Below are 16,224 nucleotides of genomic sequence, written 5' to 3' on the forward strand. Positions count from 1 at the left end.
GTTCTAGACCTCCTAAGGCTTTCTGCGTAGTTCCATTGGAAACAGTCAGGACTTGTGACTCTTTCAAGTTGAATCTGACGGTTGCTTCAGAAAAATACATACCTGTTAATCACCTTTCCCCAAGCTCCATAGAGTTGTTTAGTTTATTCCAGTCGCAAGACGAGGGAAAGCCGGAAACGGAAATGCCTTTGACAACCTCCCAAAGAGGCTGCCATGGCGGCCAGGGAGGAGGTGCTTACTTTGCAGGCTGAAGTTGCCCAGCGTGAGGAGGAGCTGAGTTCCCTGAAGCGGAGGCTGGCGGCGGCTCTTCTGGCCGAGCAGGAGTCAGAGCGGTTGGTTCCGGTGTCTCCCCTGCCGCCGAAGGCCGCCCTGTCCCGAGATGAGATTCTGCGCTACAGCCGGCAGCTCGTGCTGCCTGAGCTGGGCGTGCAGGGACAGCTGCGCCTGGCGACCGCGTCCGTGCTGGTCGTGGGCTGCGGGGGGCTCGGCTGCCCACTGGCGCAGTACCTGGCAGCGGCCGGCGTCGGCCGCCTGGGCCTTGTGGACTACGACGTAGTAGAAGTGAGCAACCTGGCCCGCCAGGTGCTGCACGGCGAGGCACTGGCCGGCCAGGCCAAGGTCTTTTCGGCTGCCGCTACACTGCGCCGTCTCAATTCGGCGGTGGAGTGCGTGCCCTACGCCCAGGCGCTTACGCCAGCCACGGCGCTAGACCTGGTTGGCCGCTATGACGTGGTGGCTGATTGCTCCGACAACGTGCCCACTCGCTACCTGGTTAACGACGCCTGTGTGCTAACCGGCCGGCCCCTCGTGTCGGCCAGCGCCCTGCGCTTCGAGGGCCAACTCACAGTCTACCACTACGGCGGTGGGCCTTGCTATCGCTGCGTGTTTCCGCAACCACCTCCGGCGGAGACGGTGACCAGCTGCGCGGATGGCGGGGTGCTTGGTGTGGTTACCGGGGTCCTGGGCTGCCTGCAGGCGCTGGAAGTGTTGAAGATCGCTGCAGGTCTGGGCCCCTCTTACAGTGGCAGCCTGTTGCTCTTTGATGCCCTCGGAGGTCATTTCCGCTGTATTCGGCTGCGGAGGCGCAGGCCCGACTGTGCAGCTTGTGGGGAGCGGCCCACTGTGACTGATCTGCAGGACTACGAAAGCTTCTGTGGCTCCTCGGCCACCGATAAGTGCCGCTCCCTACAGTTACTGAAACCAGAGGAGCGAATTTCTGTCGTCGACTATAAGCGACTTCTGGATTCCGGGTCACCCCACGTGTTGCTGGACGTCAGGCCTCCAGTGGAGGTGGACCTGTGTCGGTTGCCTCACTCCCTACACATCCCTTTGAAACATTTGGAACGGAGGAATGCGGAGAGCCTGAAACTCTTGGGAGAAGCAATCCGGGAAGGGAAGCAGGGCACACAGGAAGGGGTATCTCTCCCCATTTATGTGATCTGCAAACTGGGCAATGACTCCCAGAAAGCCGTGAAGATCCTGCAGTCCTGGACAGACTTAGACTCTTTAACAGTTCGGGATGTTGTGGGAGGCCTCATGGCCTGGGCTGCCAAAATCGATGGAACATTTCCGCGATACTGAGATGGCCGGTAGAGTCTGACCGGCGAAAGATGTGGGTTGTCATGTTACCTAAAGTTTTTTTGCCTTTATGAATGTATTTGCATTTTTTTCAGTAATGTACGGAACAGCCTGGGATTCTCCAATATCTGCGGATAGGTGGACTTCTTTTTACAAGGAGCTTTTTAATTGTAACTTACTGGGTGATGTAGCAATTAAGGGGTTATAACACTGTTCCTCTGAACTGTCTTGTGTTTGCAGCACTTGGATGGTGTGTTGAACAGGTGGGATAGAATGTAAGTGACAGGACTTTGTGTTTTGAACTGCAGGTCATTTGCGTGTCCTGCCTTTTTTTTTTTAAATCTCCCAATTAAAAAGCTCTTTAAAGTTGTCCATTTTATTGCTTGGAAAGGTGTAATATAGTTACTGAATTGATCATGGATGATATAGTTAAGATAAGTTTATTGTTTACTAAGACATTCTTTGGGTGTTATTTCTAATTCAAATGATGGAACATGCCCTAGAGAATTCAGTGTTTAAAATGTAAATTGTTAAAACATTAAAATGAAAATTAGCTGGGAAGTGGTCATTCGATTAAATATTTTCAGTTAATAGCCAAGTAAGATATTTACAGTCTAGCAAGATAGAAACCACCTTTGTAGCATGTCAGTTTCTTTTATAAATTGCTGTTGTTTTCTTAGACTTAACTTCAGGGTCCACCTTATGTGGACACAAACAGAAATTTCTAAACTGTGTGGTTTGGCTTGCTTTGGAATCTTCAAGTCCCAAGTCCCAGCCTTCTGCCCTCCCCTGTCCTTTTGTCCCTGTCCAACCTGTTATTTTTATTTTTGTCTTTACTGTATGGCCAGAATGCCAAATATAATATTGAATTAAAGTGAAATAATGAACATTCTTCTCTCCTTTGCAGTTTCAGGTGAAGAACTTTGAATATTTAACCAATATTACTTGTTATTGCTTTACTGTAGATAAATACCTCCTATCAGATTAAATAAAATTCTGTATAGTTCTGCATTTTTATGTGCTTTTTTCTTCTGTTAATGTTGTGAATTACATTTTTTTTTATTGTGGCAAAAATACCCCCACATAACTTAAAATTCACCCTCCTGACAGTCGCCACATGTACAATACAATATTGTCAACTCTGTGCACATGCTGGGCACCAGATTCCAGAAGCCTCCATCCTGCGTGACTGAGACTTTATACCCACTGAACAGCTCCCCGCCTCTCCCCTTTAATTTACCTTTTCTATTTTGATTTAATCTATTCCAGTGTTTTATAGCAGTATAAAATGTTGGTGTGTTTATGTTTGTGTACTTATTAAATAGCTTTTTCATGAAATGGCAGGTAGTTTGCCCAACTTCCAACGTATTATGCAACAAAATTAAAAGCAAAAATTGGGTATGTGAGTATATAGTAGAGGCAAATTGAACAATCCATGATATATCAAAAGGGGGCCTCTATTCTCTAACTGATTGTTGTGTGGCAGGCTATAATCATCAGAAATCACAGATGTAAATGTAAAATGTTTGTATCTCTGAGTACAATTTTTTTTTTTTTTTTGCGGTACACGGGCCTCTCACTGTTGTGGCCTCTCCTGTTGCGGAGCACAGGCTCCGGACGTGCAGGCTCAGCGGCCATGGCTCACGGGCCTAGCCGCTCCGCGGCATGTGGGATCTTCCCGGACCAGGGCACAAACCCACGTCCCCTGCATCGGCAGGCGGACTCTCAACCACTGCGCCACCGGGGAAGCCCTCTGAGTACAATTTTTAAAGACTAAAAGCGTTGTGGGCCAGACAAAACCCTCTGCAGGTCAGAATTTCTCACCAGTTTGCAACCTCTGACACAGACTCTTGTTTTATGATAAAAGGATGGTATTGTTTAATAATCAAATTCAAAATTAGACATCACTTTTTGAGTGTGAGACATATTATAGCTCATTTTGGAATAGGCATGCTTAAAGTATGATAGGCCTTTGTTATAAAGACAAAGCAGGTTTCTTATGACTGTTTCTTCCAAGGAGAGGTGGAAATAAATGACAGACCTGGAGAGGAGAACAAAGATGGCTGGCCTCTGTCACACTTCTTACTCCTGGGAAGTGAGCTAATTCTGATATATATCAGGAAACAATCAGGTGGACAGAGGAGGAACTAGTTCATACTGTAAAGACAGATATCCTAAAGTTAGGCAGCTTTGCTAGTTCCTGCAAACCTGGTTGTCAGTGGGACAGGCAACAGAAGTTGACCCTGACTGACTGAGAGAAGGGCTTATTAAAGTGATCTGAGGGCTTCCCTGGTGGCGCAGTGGTTAAGAATCCGCCTGCCAATGCAGGGGACATGGGTTTGAGCCCTGGCCCGGGAAGATCCCACATGCCGCAGAGCAACTAAGCCCGTGTGCCACAACTACTGAGCCTGCGCTCTAGAGCCCGCGAGCCACAACTACTGAGCCCGCGTGCCACAACTACTGAAGCCCGCGTGCCACAACTACTGAAGCCCGCGCGCCTAGAGCCCGTGCTCTGCAACAAGAGAAGCCACCGCAATGAGAAGCCCGTGCGCCAAACGAAGACTAGCCTCCGCTCACTGCAACTAGAGAAAGCCCATGCACAGCAATGAAGACCCAACATAGCCCAAAATAAATAAAATGTAAAAAAATTTTTTTAAAAAAGCTTTAAAGTGATCTGAGGTGTTTTTGAGAATTTGGGGGAAGACTCGAAACTGTACTTCCAGGAACGATGCCCAAGACCATGCACAGAACTGACCTGAGAACTCTATGCTGTGCTGTTCCATCTAGTACTAGAGGAAGCTGGCAGCACAGCCTCGCCAAACTCACTTGACTTGGCTCCATGCTCTTCCAGAAAGCCCAACACCTCAGCCACAGCCTAGGGGCCAGAGAGCAGAGTTTCTTTCCACCACTCTTTACTGAGTCAGTCTTATGAGGGTGTGTCTGGTAAGTAGAGCCTGGTCCCATGCCTTCATCCTAGCTGCAAGAGCCGCTGGGAATTTGAGTTCCGACATCTACAGTAGGGAGGCTGAACTCATGACCTGGGATTTTTCTCAGATTAGGGAATGATTTTTCAGAAGATTGGCTGTTAAGAATATGACAAGTATCCATTACAGGATCCAGATCTTTTTATTCTTTGAAATTCTCTTTTCTCTTGTAGCTAGCATTTTACAATCAGATGGGATTTGAACCAGATAACTTTTTTCCTTTTCATTGAACCTCAAGTGTACCAGTTACCATTCTAAGCTCTGGGATAAAGAAAGATGAACAAGAGGGAATTCCCTGGTGGTCCAGTGGTTAGGACTCTGCGCTTCCCCTGCTGGGGGCCCAGGTTCAATCCCTGGTCAGGGAACTAACATCCCACAAGTTGTGAGGTGCAGCCAGAAAAAAAAAAAAAAAGATTTCCTATTGCTATGGAGTTTACATTTAAATGGACAGGGGGAGACAAGTCAACAAGTAGGTTAGTGATAAGTGCTATAAAAGACAAAACTATGTGATGTATTGGAGTGGGGAGGGGAAGCTATTTTGGATAGATTCAGAGAAGGGTTGACATGAAACACAAAGCCTGAGTGGTGAGAAGAAGCCAGTTAGGTCTGGGAGAACATCCCATACTGGAAGGAATACAAGTGGGAAGACCCTGAGACAAATAAACCTGTAATGTTTGAGAAACTTGAAGAGGCATGTGAGGCTGTGAACGGCTGGGGAGAGTAGAACAAGGTGAGGTTTAGGGAGATAGGGAACGTACCATGTAGGTTGTAGACCATAATAAGGGTTTTTTATTTTAAGTAAAATAACAACTAACATTTATTGAGCACTTACTGGTGATTTGGGATTTGAACCCAGGTGGTCTGGCTGGAGAGCCTGTGCCCTAAGCAGTATGCTATGCTGACTCTCAGTGAGAACTTTGTAATTGTTGTATATGTTTTCATTTTTGAAAAACAACCTATGCCCTGATAATCGCAGAATGGAAAGAGCTTGTATTTCAGATGCAACACAATTGTACTCTGATGCACTTGGTTTGCAGACCTCTCTCTAGGGAAGGAACCCCAGAGTGAAATCCCTGGGAGCCCTCTGACACACCTAGGCAGTAATATCCAGTTAATCAGGAGCCACTTTGGTCAGGGAGGGTGAGAAATAAAGTCTCAGCGTAAGGAGTCACAGCTAGTAAATAGAACGGTGGCCAAGGAGGGGGGTCAAAAAAGGGCAGTAAGTCGCCTGAGAATGTTCCCATGGGAGATGAGGTGGTTTTTTTTTTTGTTGTTGTTGTTGTTGTTGTTTTTTAAGCTTGTTTATGTTTAATTAGCTGCTCCCCCCCACAGAAGCAGAGGGTCCCCTGGGAGCCTGAGGTCAGGTATGTGGCCCAGTTTGTTCTACCCAGGAGATTTCTTTATTTTCATAGGTGTATTTTCTCAGGGTTCCATATGTAACATGAGGTAGACCTGTCCAGGTAAGAGTAAAATCTCATCACTAGAAATCATGCAGCTGCTGAAGATTCAAGATAATTCTGGAGTTGGTTGGGAATATTAGGAAGACTACTATGGTGCAGGAGTGGGAAAATATTTTGCAATAAAACAGTAAAAGGGGTTAATTCATACCTTTGATGAAATATAATTTCCAAAGCACTCAGGATGTGGGAGAAAGCTAATCAAATCAGCCCAGAATTTGGGTGATAAATAGTATATATACAGTTTACTATAATTCACTATGAAGTCCTATATATTGACACTGATTCTGGTTTCTAACCTTTAGTCCAATTATTCAGAATTTAAAAAACAATAAATTGTGACTTATCCAGGTGTTTTTTTCCTGACTATTAACGCCATCTGTTGGACACGTTGCTGAAGAAAAGGAAAGAGAAAAGGCTTATATTTTAAAAGTTCCCCTCTTGGTGGCACCTTGGTTTAAAAGGTGTCAGAGTAGGGTGACATTGATGGAAGATGTGTGGGGCATTATTTTTAATTAACAGTATTTTCCTTACCCAGTGCTTCCAGATGAGGGAGGCCTGAAACCAATTGGAATTGAACAGACCAAAGTTCAGGTGAGTTGAAACAGTTGACCCTCAAGTAGAGGAAATCTCCCAGGCAAGGCTTGCTATGTGTAAGAGCAAAGGGAAGCAGTGCCTTTACAATCTTGACTTGGTCATCCGCGGTAAGCTCTGAGTTGTCTACCCAACAGCCTTCCCGCTCCCACCTCCTTTTTCCTGGCAGTGCTGAAAATGTCAGACTCCTTTCCCAGCCTTCCCTGCAGTTTTGGAAGAACCTGCACTTCTAAACAATTTATTCCATCACATACAGTTCAAATCTGTCTACTTCTCACTGTCTCTGCTGCTGCCACCCTAATCAAGCCATCTCTCCATCAAATGTATCACTTTTTAGGGACACACGCAGCATCAATCGCACCGTGGAGCACCAAGAACCAAGTATCGCTCTTAGGTCTTAAGATAACGAAAGAGGTACCTGTGTACAGCAGGGACTGCCGGCCTCATAAATGTCTTTTTGGTAATCTTGAGACCTGTGAAGGAAAACAGGACTTTTAGATCACGTTTCTCTTAGTGACGTAATGAACAAGACTTATCTACTTTGTACAGAGCTCAAAGGGATTTGCAAACTCAGTAACTCCAGGGGCTAGGCAAGTAAAGAAATGAGTAAAGGTGGTCAGCTAGGGACCATGGTGAAGCAGAAACACAGGTCCCATCGAAAGCCACTATACAGCTAGCTCACTTTGCCATACAGGAACGTGGTTACAGTGTTGACAAATGTTTCAGTGTTTTAAGAAAATCTGAACATTTGGAGTTTTCCACGAGATCTCCTAATTTTAAAATGTTGAAAACAAAGTTTAAAATTCCAAAACTCTTTTCGCATTGAAGCATACGCATAGGAGGCTGAAGAGAGCCTTTAGGCTTAAACAGGAAAAACCAAACCAAACCAACCAACCAACAAAAAACCCAAAACACATGATTTGCATCTTATTTAACTTGGTGGCCACGGATGTTACTGAGTGGTGGGAGACACCTAAAGCAGCTTTAACAGTTTGTTAACACCTGTAATTTGTGTTTTTCATTGTTTTTGTATTTATAAGCTAATCATCTTAGTTAAAGTTTTGAAGGAAAGTATACTTTTTGCTCATTTTAATGTCATGTAAGTTAATATGTAAAGTGGTTTGAGTGATATTTTTCAGAGGACTGAGAAATTGGAATTGGGGAGCTGCATGTGCTATCAGTCAATATTGTTTGCTTTTCCTCGTATTCTGGTGAATTGGTGATTGAATGTAATTTTTTAGAAAAACGTACCTGCATAATAGAAAATCAGAGTGAAGATGGAAGACTATAGGGACAGAAAGGAGAGTTTGCACTTGATACTTTGGAAGATTTGCACCTGTAGTGTTTTGGGCTGGATTAGACCCATAAACGAACGTTTATTTAATAACAGCAGGAAAAAGAGTAGTAAATGGATTTTGTTTAAAAAAAACTGTTGAAAGATGATTCACAATGATTATCTGAAAAGGAGTTTTTATTATCCTCTAAAACATTTACTTCTAATTTAAAGAAGCAATATGCCTTCAAAGCATCAAGAGCACATCAATGTTAGGATCATACTCTTTGTTTAAAAACATGCTTAATTTTAAAAAAGTAATTCATGCTCATGGTAAATTCGAACAGCTCAAAGGTATATATACTAAATGCAATGTGGTATCCTGGATTGAATCCTGGAGCAGAAAAAGGATATCAGTGGAAAAACTGGGGAAATCTGAATAAAGTCTATAGTTTAGCTCAGTTAATTTCTTAGTTTTGGAGAACACCATAATTTGAAAAGATACACACACCCCAGTACTCATTACAGCATTATTTGCAATAGCCAGGACATGGAAGCAACCTAAATGTCCATCAGTAGAGGAATGGATAAAGATGTGGTACATATATACAATGGAATATTACTCAGCCATAAAAAAGAATGAAATAATGCCATTTGCAGCAACATGGATGGACCTAGAGACTGTCATACTGAGTGAAGTAAGTCACATAGAGAAAGAAAAATATCATATGATATCGCTTATATGGAATCTAAAAAATGGTACAAATGAACTTATTTACAAAACAGAAATAGAGTCACAGATGTAACAAACAAACAAACAAAAAAGTTATGTTTACCAGGGGAAAGGGGGGAGGGATAAATTGGGAGACTGGAAATGACATATACACACTATTATACATAAAAGAGATAACTAATAAAGACCTACTGTACAGCACAGGGAACTCTACTCAATACTCTGTAATGGCTTATATGGGAAAAGAATCTTAAAAGGAGAGGATAAAAAAAAAAAAAAAAGAGAGGATATATGTACATGTGTAACTGATTCACTTTGCTGTACAGTAGAAACTAACACAACATTGTAAATCAACTATACTCCAATAAAAATTTTAAAAATAAAAAAATAAAATAAAATAATTTAAAAAATTATAATTCTCAAAAAAATTGTTTTTAGTTTTGACGCATGAACCAGGGGTATATAAGATATTAACATTAGGAGAGACTGGGTGAAGGGTATACAGGAACTCTGTTTACTATCTTTGCACTTTAAAATTATTTAAAAATAAAAAGTTTAAAAGCAAAACAAAAAATAGTGTATTGAGAAAGTACAAGTCTTCCTTCCCACTACTAACTCCCATCCTTTCAGTTCCTTCCCTAGAGACAATCTCTGTAACCAGCCTTATACATGCATTTTTGTAGATATAGCTCTTTAAAATAAATGATATTTACACTGTTCCTATACTTTGTTTTTTTAAAAAGAAGTGTGTACTGTCCACTGTTCCAGTTTCTCTCATTTCACATAGATCAGCCTCAATCTTTTACTTATTTATTTATTTGGTTGTGTCGGGTCTTAATTGTGGCCAGTGGGCTCCTTAGTTGCAGCATATGGGGTCCTTAGTTGCGGCAGGCGGCTTCTTTAGTTGTGGCTTGCCAGCTCCTTAGTTGTGGCATGCAAACTCTTAGTTGTGGCATGCATACAGGATCTAGTTCCCTGACCAGGGATTGAACCCAGGCCCCCTGCATTGGGAGCTTGGAGTCTTAACCACTGTGCCACCAGGGAAGTCCCCAGCCTCAATTTTTTTGCAGTACGCGGGCCTCTCACTGTTGTGGCCTCTCCCGTTGCGGAGCACAGGCTCCGGACTCGCAGGCTCAGCGGCCATGGCTCACGGGCCCAGCCGCTCCGCGGCATGTGGGATCCTCCCGGACCGGGGCACGAACCCGTGTCCCCTGCATCGGCAGGTGGACTCTCAACCACTGTGCCACCAGGGAAGCCCTCAGCCTCAATCTTTTAAACCGACATTTAGAGTGCCATATACATGCTCTCGGTGTTCTTTAACCAGTTCCCCCATTGAACGACATTTAGGATTTTCACAGTCTTTTGCTATTAGTAATAGTACTTCAGAGAATATCTTGATATGTATATCTTTGTACAAATACATTTAACAATAATGATAAAGTGCTTACTATGTACCCCACAGAGTTCTAGGGTTACCTGTGAGAGTTCATCTGTAGGATGAATTCCTCAAAATGGAATTCTGCCAAAAAATATGTCCAGTTCAAATTTTGAGTAGGCAGTGCCAAAGTCCCTTTCCAGGGGGCTGTATTAATGCATACTAACATGCCTAAGAAAGGCTATTTCCCAACACAATCGCCAGCATAGTCTTTTTAAACTTTTAGATCTTTGCCAATCTGATAGTTTTTTAAAAATCTCGTTATTTTACATTTTTTATTATAAGTAATTTTGAGCAGTTTTTCATGTGCTTAAATGTCTTCTCAAATTAAAAAAATCTGTTTATTCTTAGCTCTTTTTTTCCTACTGAACTGTGTGTTCTTATTCTTATTGATATATACAGTTAAGAAAGACTGCTTAGGGGGGAAAAATCTGTATTCCTTAGCAAAAGAGATTGGAATGAATTCATTCTGCAGACATTTATTGAAAGTCTACTCTGTACCAGGCACTAGCCAAGTTCTGGGGATACCAGATAATTAGGATATGGGGCTTGCCCTCTAGGCGTTCATATCTCAACTTTATACGGGTAATTTATAGAGCCCTTTCCCACCTGCATTATTTCATTTAATCCTTCAACAACTCTGAGAAAAAGGTAACTCCCTCTTGTTCATAGGCTCCTCTTCTCTGTTTTTACCAACAATAGATTTCCCTGAAATAACTTCATTGGCAGGACGCCTTGTCCTCAAAGTGGAATCCTTCTGTCACTAACGAGATCAGGCTCTCTGTTCCTGTGTAGCATTTTAGGGACGTTTCTATTGTAGACTGGATAAATTTTTCAGCTGTTCTCGAAGTATTTTATGTATCTTGATCATCATCAGAAACTTGGAGCCATGGTGGGACATTGTGAGTGCAATGAATGGCCGCTATGAAGCTTGTCCCTGTTGGTCCACTGTTGGTCTCCTGATGGGGTCAGATTCACTTCAGTGCAGACTCTGATCTTCTTTTCAGAGTAGATGGTTGGAGTCAGGGCACTTGGGACACCTAGACCATTAGCTAAGCACAGATATTTCTGACACACATTCTTTATTCCCAATGCATGGCTTGCATAGACTGTTTCATTTAAGATTCTCTGTGTACATTTTTTTTTCAAGAGTTTTAAAAAATTTATTTTATTTTATTTATTTTTGGCTGTGTTCGGTCTTTGTTGTGTGTGCACGGGCTTTCTCTAGTTGCGGTGAGCAGGGGCTACTCTTTGTTTTGGTGCATAGGCTTCTCATTGTGGTGGCTTCTCTTGTTGTGGAGCACGGGTTCTAGGTGTGTGGGCTTCAGTAGTTGTGGCCCAGGGGCTCTAGAGCGCAGGCTCCATAGTTGTGGCACACAGGCTTAGTGGCTCTGCAGCATGTGGAATCTTCCCGGATCAGGGATCGAACCCGTGTCCCCTGCATTGGCAGGCAGATTCTTAACCACTGTGCCACCTGGGAAGCCCCTCTCTGTGCACATATTTATAATACAATTTTGCACTTGAGTTTCCTGATTTGGAAACAAGCATTTCATGGGAACTGTTTTTCCTTGGTTGAATTTCTGAAAGCCAGATATACAGGGATAATGGCTTTAGCACAATGCTTTTCCAGGTCCAAGGCAATTTTGAAGTTTTGGTATTAGAAACTCCTATGTGGGCTTCCCTGGCGGCGCAGTGGTTAAGAATCCGCCTGCCAATGGAGGGGACATGGGTTCAATCCCTGGTCCGGGAAGATCCCACATGCCGCAGAGCAACTAAGTCCGCGAGCCACAACTGCTGAGCCTTCGCTCTAGAGCCCGTGGGCCACAACTATTGAGCCCGTGTGCCTAGAGCCTGTGATCCGCAACAAGAGAACCCACCACAATGAGAAGCCCGTGCACCGCAACGAAGAGTAGCCCCCGCTCGTCGCAACCAAAGAAAAGCCCATGTGCAGCAACAAAGACCCAATGCAGCCTAAAATTAAATAAATAAATAAATTAAAAATTTTGAATTTTATTTTACTTATTTTTTATACAGCAGGTTCTTATTAGTTATCTATTTCATACATATTAGTGTATACATGTCAATCCCAATCTGCCAGTTCATCCCACCACCACCACCCCTCTGCCACTTTACCCCTCAGTGTCCATACGTTTGTTCTCTACAACTGTGTCTCTATTTCTGCCCTGCAAACCGGTTCATCTGTACCATTTTTCTAGGTCAAATAAATAAATTTATATTAAAAAAACCCTCCCACATGTAATAAAATTATACAAAAAGGTCTATTCTTGAGTTGTTGATTTAGTCTTTGTTCTAAGAATGAGGTCATAGTTTGCAATAACTTAACTTCCATTAAATAAAATTATTTTTAAAAATTTATTTTGGAGTAATTAGAGATGCACAGGAAATTGCAAAAAAAAAAAAAAATGTACAGGGAGTCCCTGTATGCTCCACCAGTTTTCCAAGTCCCCATCTTGCATGACTATGCTACAATATCAAAACTAGGGAAATCACATTAATGCAATCCACAGACTTTATTCAAATTTCATCAGTTATACATGAATTCGTGTGTGTGTGTGTCTGTGTGTGTGTAGCTCTAGGAAGTTTTATCAGGTGTAGATTCAAATAACCACAGTCAAGATACAGAGCTACTCCTTTACTGCAAGGCCCCCTCCAGCTCCCCTTTTATTGCCATTCCACCTCTCCCCCATCCCTAATGCTTGGCAACCACTAATAATTTTGTTATTTTAAGAGTGTTATATAAATGGAATTATACAGTATGTAGCCTTTAGCAATTGGCTCTTTTTCACTCAGAATAATTCCCTTGAGGTTTGTAGTGGGTTGAATAGTGTTTCCCAAAAAGATATGTCTAAGTTCTAATCCTCAGAACCTATGACTATGACCTTATATGGAAACAGGGTCTTTGCAGATGGAATTAATTTAGGGATCTCAGGATGAGGTTATCCTGGATATATGGTGGGCCCTAAATCCTATGACTAGAATTCTTCTAAGAGAAAAGAAAGGGAGATTTGAGATACAGAGACACACAGAGGAAGAAGGCAGAGATTAGAGTGAAGAAGCCACAAGCCAGGAACTTCTGGCATCCACCAGAAGCTAGGAGAGAGGCATGGAAGGATTCTCCCTCGGGGCTCCCCAAAGGAACCAAGCCTTCTGACACCTTGTATCAGATTTCTGGCCTCCAGAACCATGAGAATAAATTTCTGCTTTTTTAAGCCAGTCAATTCATGGTAGTTTGTTGCAGTCATCCTCGGAAACTGATACAAGGTCTGTCCAAATTGTCCCATGCGTGTATCAATAGTTTGTTCCTTTCTATTGCTGAGTGATGTCCACCTTGTGGATTGCACTGCAGTTTATTTGATCACTGATGTGAGTTATTTCCAGTTTTTGGCCATTACAAAGAAAACTGCTGTGAATATAGACTTACTTTTATAAATTTTACTTTCGTTTATCAAGATAAAGCCCCAATCAAACTATTTACTCTGAAAATTTCCCCTTCACTATTTATTGTGAAATCTGGGTCCCCATTTTAAGTAGACTTGCCTTTTTCTAGTGCTGCTTGTACTTGCCTCACTGGGGCCTGCGGTCCTCTGCTCATCTGGCTATAAGACTTGCAACCAGGTCAACTCCGTTTTGTGGATGGGAGCACAAGCTAAACTGGCCAGAATTAATGCAAAATGAAGGCCTCCTTTGAATGGGTGGAGCTTAGAAATTCAGTGTGAAGGCTCCCACCCGGGCCCTTATCTTTTACACCTGGGGATTACGGCTCTGTCCAGCTGACACGGCACATGGAGGCTGCGAGAAACACCCACAGACCACACAGGGTACATTTGCTGCTCCACACGCTTGAGGAGCTTGGAAGAATGTTCCGGCAGCCTCGGGAAGGAAGGTTATTGAACAGAGAGATTTACACAGGCCGGCTGAGGTTATATGTCCTTCTGTTCCTCAGTCAGGGAAAGAGGTGGGGGGTCTCCATTCAGCTTCTCCCTTGCTCCTTGTCTTTGCATATTTTCTGAGCGCTTTCTCTGTGCCAGCACTGGGGGTGCAGCAGTGAATAAGGTAGACCCACTCTTTGCTCTCAAAGCCAGTGTTGTGGGAGAGAAGCTTTAAAAAAATGAGGTGCACAAACAGAACCAGCTACATAATTTACGGGGCCCCTCGTTCAAACACTATTAAGAATTTCACGACAGAGGCAGCAGAACATTAAAGCACACGTGGGATATTTGGCAATGTCTGGAGACATTTTGGTTGTCACCCTGGGGATGGGCAGGGGAGTGGGTCACCAGCATCTAGTGGGTACAGGTCAGGGATGCTGCTAAACATCCTACGATGCACAGGACAGACTCACAACAAAGATTTATGCGACCCCGAATTTCAGTTGTGTCAAGGTCCAGAAAGAAAAAAAATGCAGAGGGGTTTATGAAAACATACAGCCAGGGGATCTGCCTTGGTCTGGGGAAGGCTTCTTGGAGGAAAGGCCTTTTGAGCTAAAACGTGAAGACCGCATACGCCCTGGAGGAGAGGAGGTGGCAGATGTTGGGGTCTTGGGAGGGAGTGTCAATTCTTAACATCCTTTTCTTCTTTAAGGAGGTTCAAAACCAACAGAGAAAGAGACATGGGGTTTAGGGAGACGAAGGTGAAAATTCTACCTTTATAACTAAGAAAGCTACTTAAGGACTTCGCTTAGGTTCTGCCAAACTGGCTAATTCTCTGTCCCCGTCCCACCCCGTCCCCACCATGCACTTACTGCCCCAGCGGGTAGGCCCACCCCAGGGAAAAAAGATGCCCTACTATCCACTAGAGTGCACCCCCGCCACCAATCTCAGAAAGACAGGAAGGGCCAAAGCACATTTGCCCAGTTCCCTCGCCCCAGCTCACCAGCGGGATAAATCAGTCACAGTCATCCTCTCCGTGGAGGCATGAGAGGGTGAGCGAGGGCTGAGAGAAGCTGGGATTGATGGGGTCAGGCCTTGGTAGTTTTTTAAAGTTCTCCCTCCCAGGCTGGTCAGATAAACTACAGGACGCCCAGTTAACTTTGTACTTCAGATAAACAACAAATACATTTTTGTAGTTCAAGTAATGTCTCAAAGATTGCCTGGACATACTTGAATTACAAACGTATTTGTTCTTTATCTGAAATGCAAAGTTAACTGGGGCGTCTTGTATTTTTATTTGCTGAACCTGGCAAGCCTGTGAGCCCAGGTGATTCCCACCTGCAGCCAAGGTTGAGAACCGCTGACCCAAGGAAACGGGAGGAGTGGGAAATAGGTATCCTCCTCCCACCTTTGTTCTTCTGACCCTAAAGCACAACTATTAAGCCTGTGGACAACTGGGGTTGGGCTGTCCCCTGGGGCGGGTGGGCAGCGGGATAGCAGTCTTTCATGCCAGTCCTGGGCCTGCCTTCTTTTTTTTTTTGGTACGCGGGCCTTTCACTCTTGTGGCCTCCGGAGCACAGGCTCCAGACGCGCAGGCTCAGCGGCCATGGCTCACAGGCCCAGCCGCTCTGCGGCATGTGGGATCTTCCCGGACCGGGGCACGAACCTGTGTCCCCTGCATCGGCAGGCGGACTCTCAACTACTGCGCCACCAGGGAAGCCCCTGGGCCCTGACTCTTGATGGGAAATTTCTTTGGCCTGCAAAGCCTGCCTGCTGGGGGTGTTTCTTACTCTTCCTGAAGCTGTTGTTTCAGCTGCAGATTCCAGAACTGAAGTTATTGCTGAAATGTCTGAACCCCAACCTTGGAAGGCTGGTGAGGACCACACTTCTGCAGGGGCTCCTCCAGACATTCCACTCCTCTTTCCCTCAGTTTGAAGGAAATCCCAAACATTATCATTCCTATTCATTTTCTATTGCTGTATAACAAATGACTGCAAACTTCGCAGCTTTAAGCAACACAAACTTATTATCTCACAGTTTCCGTGGGTCAGGAGTCTGGGTGTGGGTTAGCTGACTCTTCTGCTCAGAGTGTCACCAGGCTGAAGTCAAGTTCTTTGTCAAAGCTGCAATTCTCACCTGGGGCTTGAAGTGCTCTTTGAAGTTCACTGGCTCTTGGCAAAATTCATTTCCTCGTAGCTGTAGGACTGAGGTTCCCGTCTTCTCCCTGCTGTCAGCAGACTCTTGCGGTCTGCTCCTAGAAGCTCCCCGTAGTTCCTTGTC

General features: G+C 44.1%; 1 protein-coding gene across 1 annotated transcript; it reads left to right on the plus strand.

Moving 5' to 3' along the window:
• The first annotated feature begins 129 nt into the window (after positions 1-129).
• Positions 130-2,549, plus strand: MOCS3 (molybdenum cofactor synthesis 3). The gene has a single exon (XM_082671311.1). The coding sequence runs from the start codon at positions 214-216 to the stop codon at positions 1,579-1,581; it is 1,368 nt and encodes a 455-aa protein (XP_082527437.1). The 5' UTR covers positions 130-213; the 3' UTR covers positions 1,582-2,549.
• The last annotated feature ends 13,675 nt before the right edge of the window (positions 2,550-16,224 follow it).

The sequence above is a fragment of the Grampus griseus genome (genome assembly GCF_964374135.1).
Source record: "Grampus griseus genome assembly, chromosome: 14".
Lineage (NCBI taxonomy): Eukaryota > Metazoa > Chordata > Mammalia > Artiodactyla > Delphinidae > Grampus > Grampus griseus.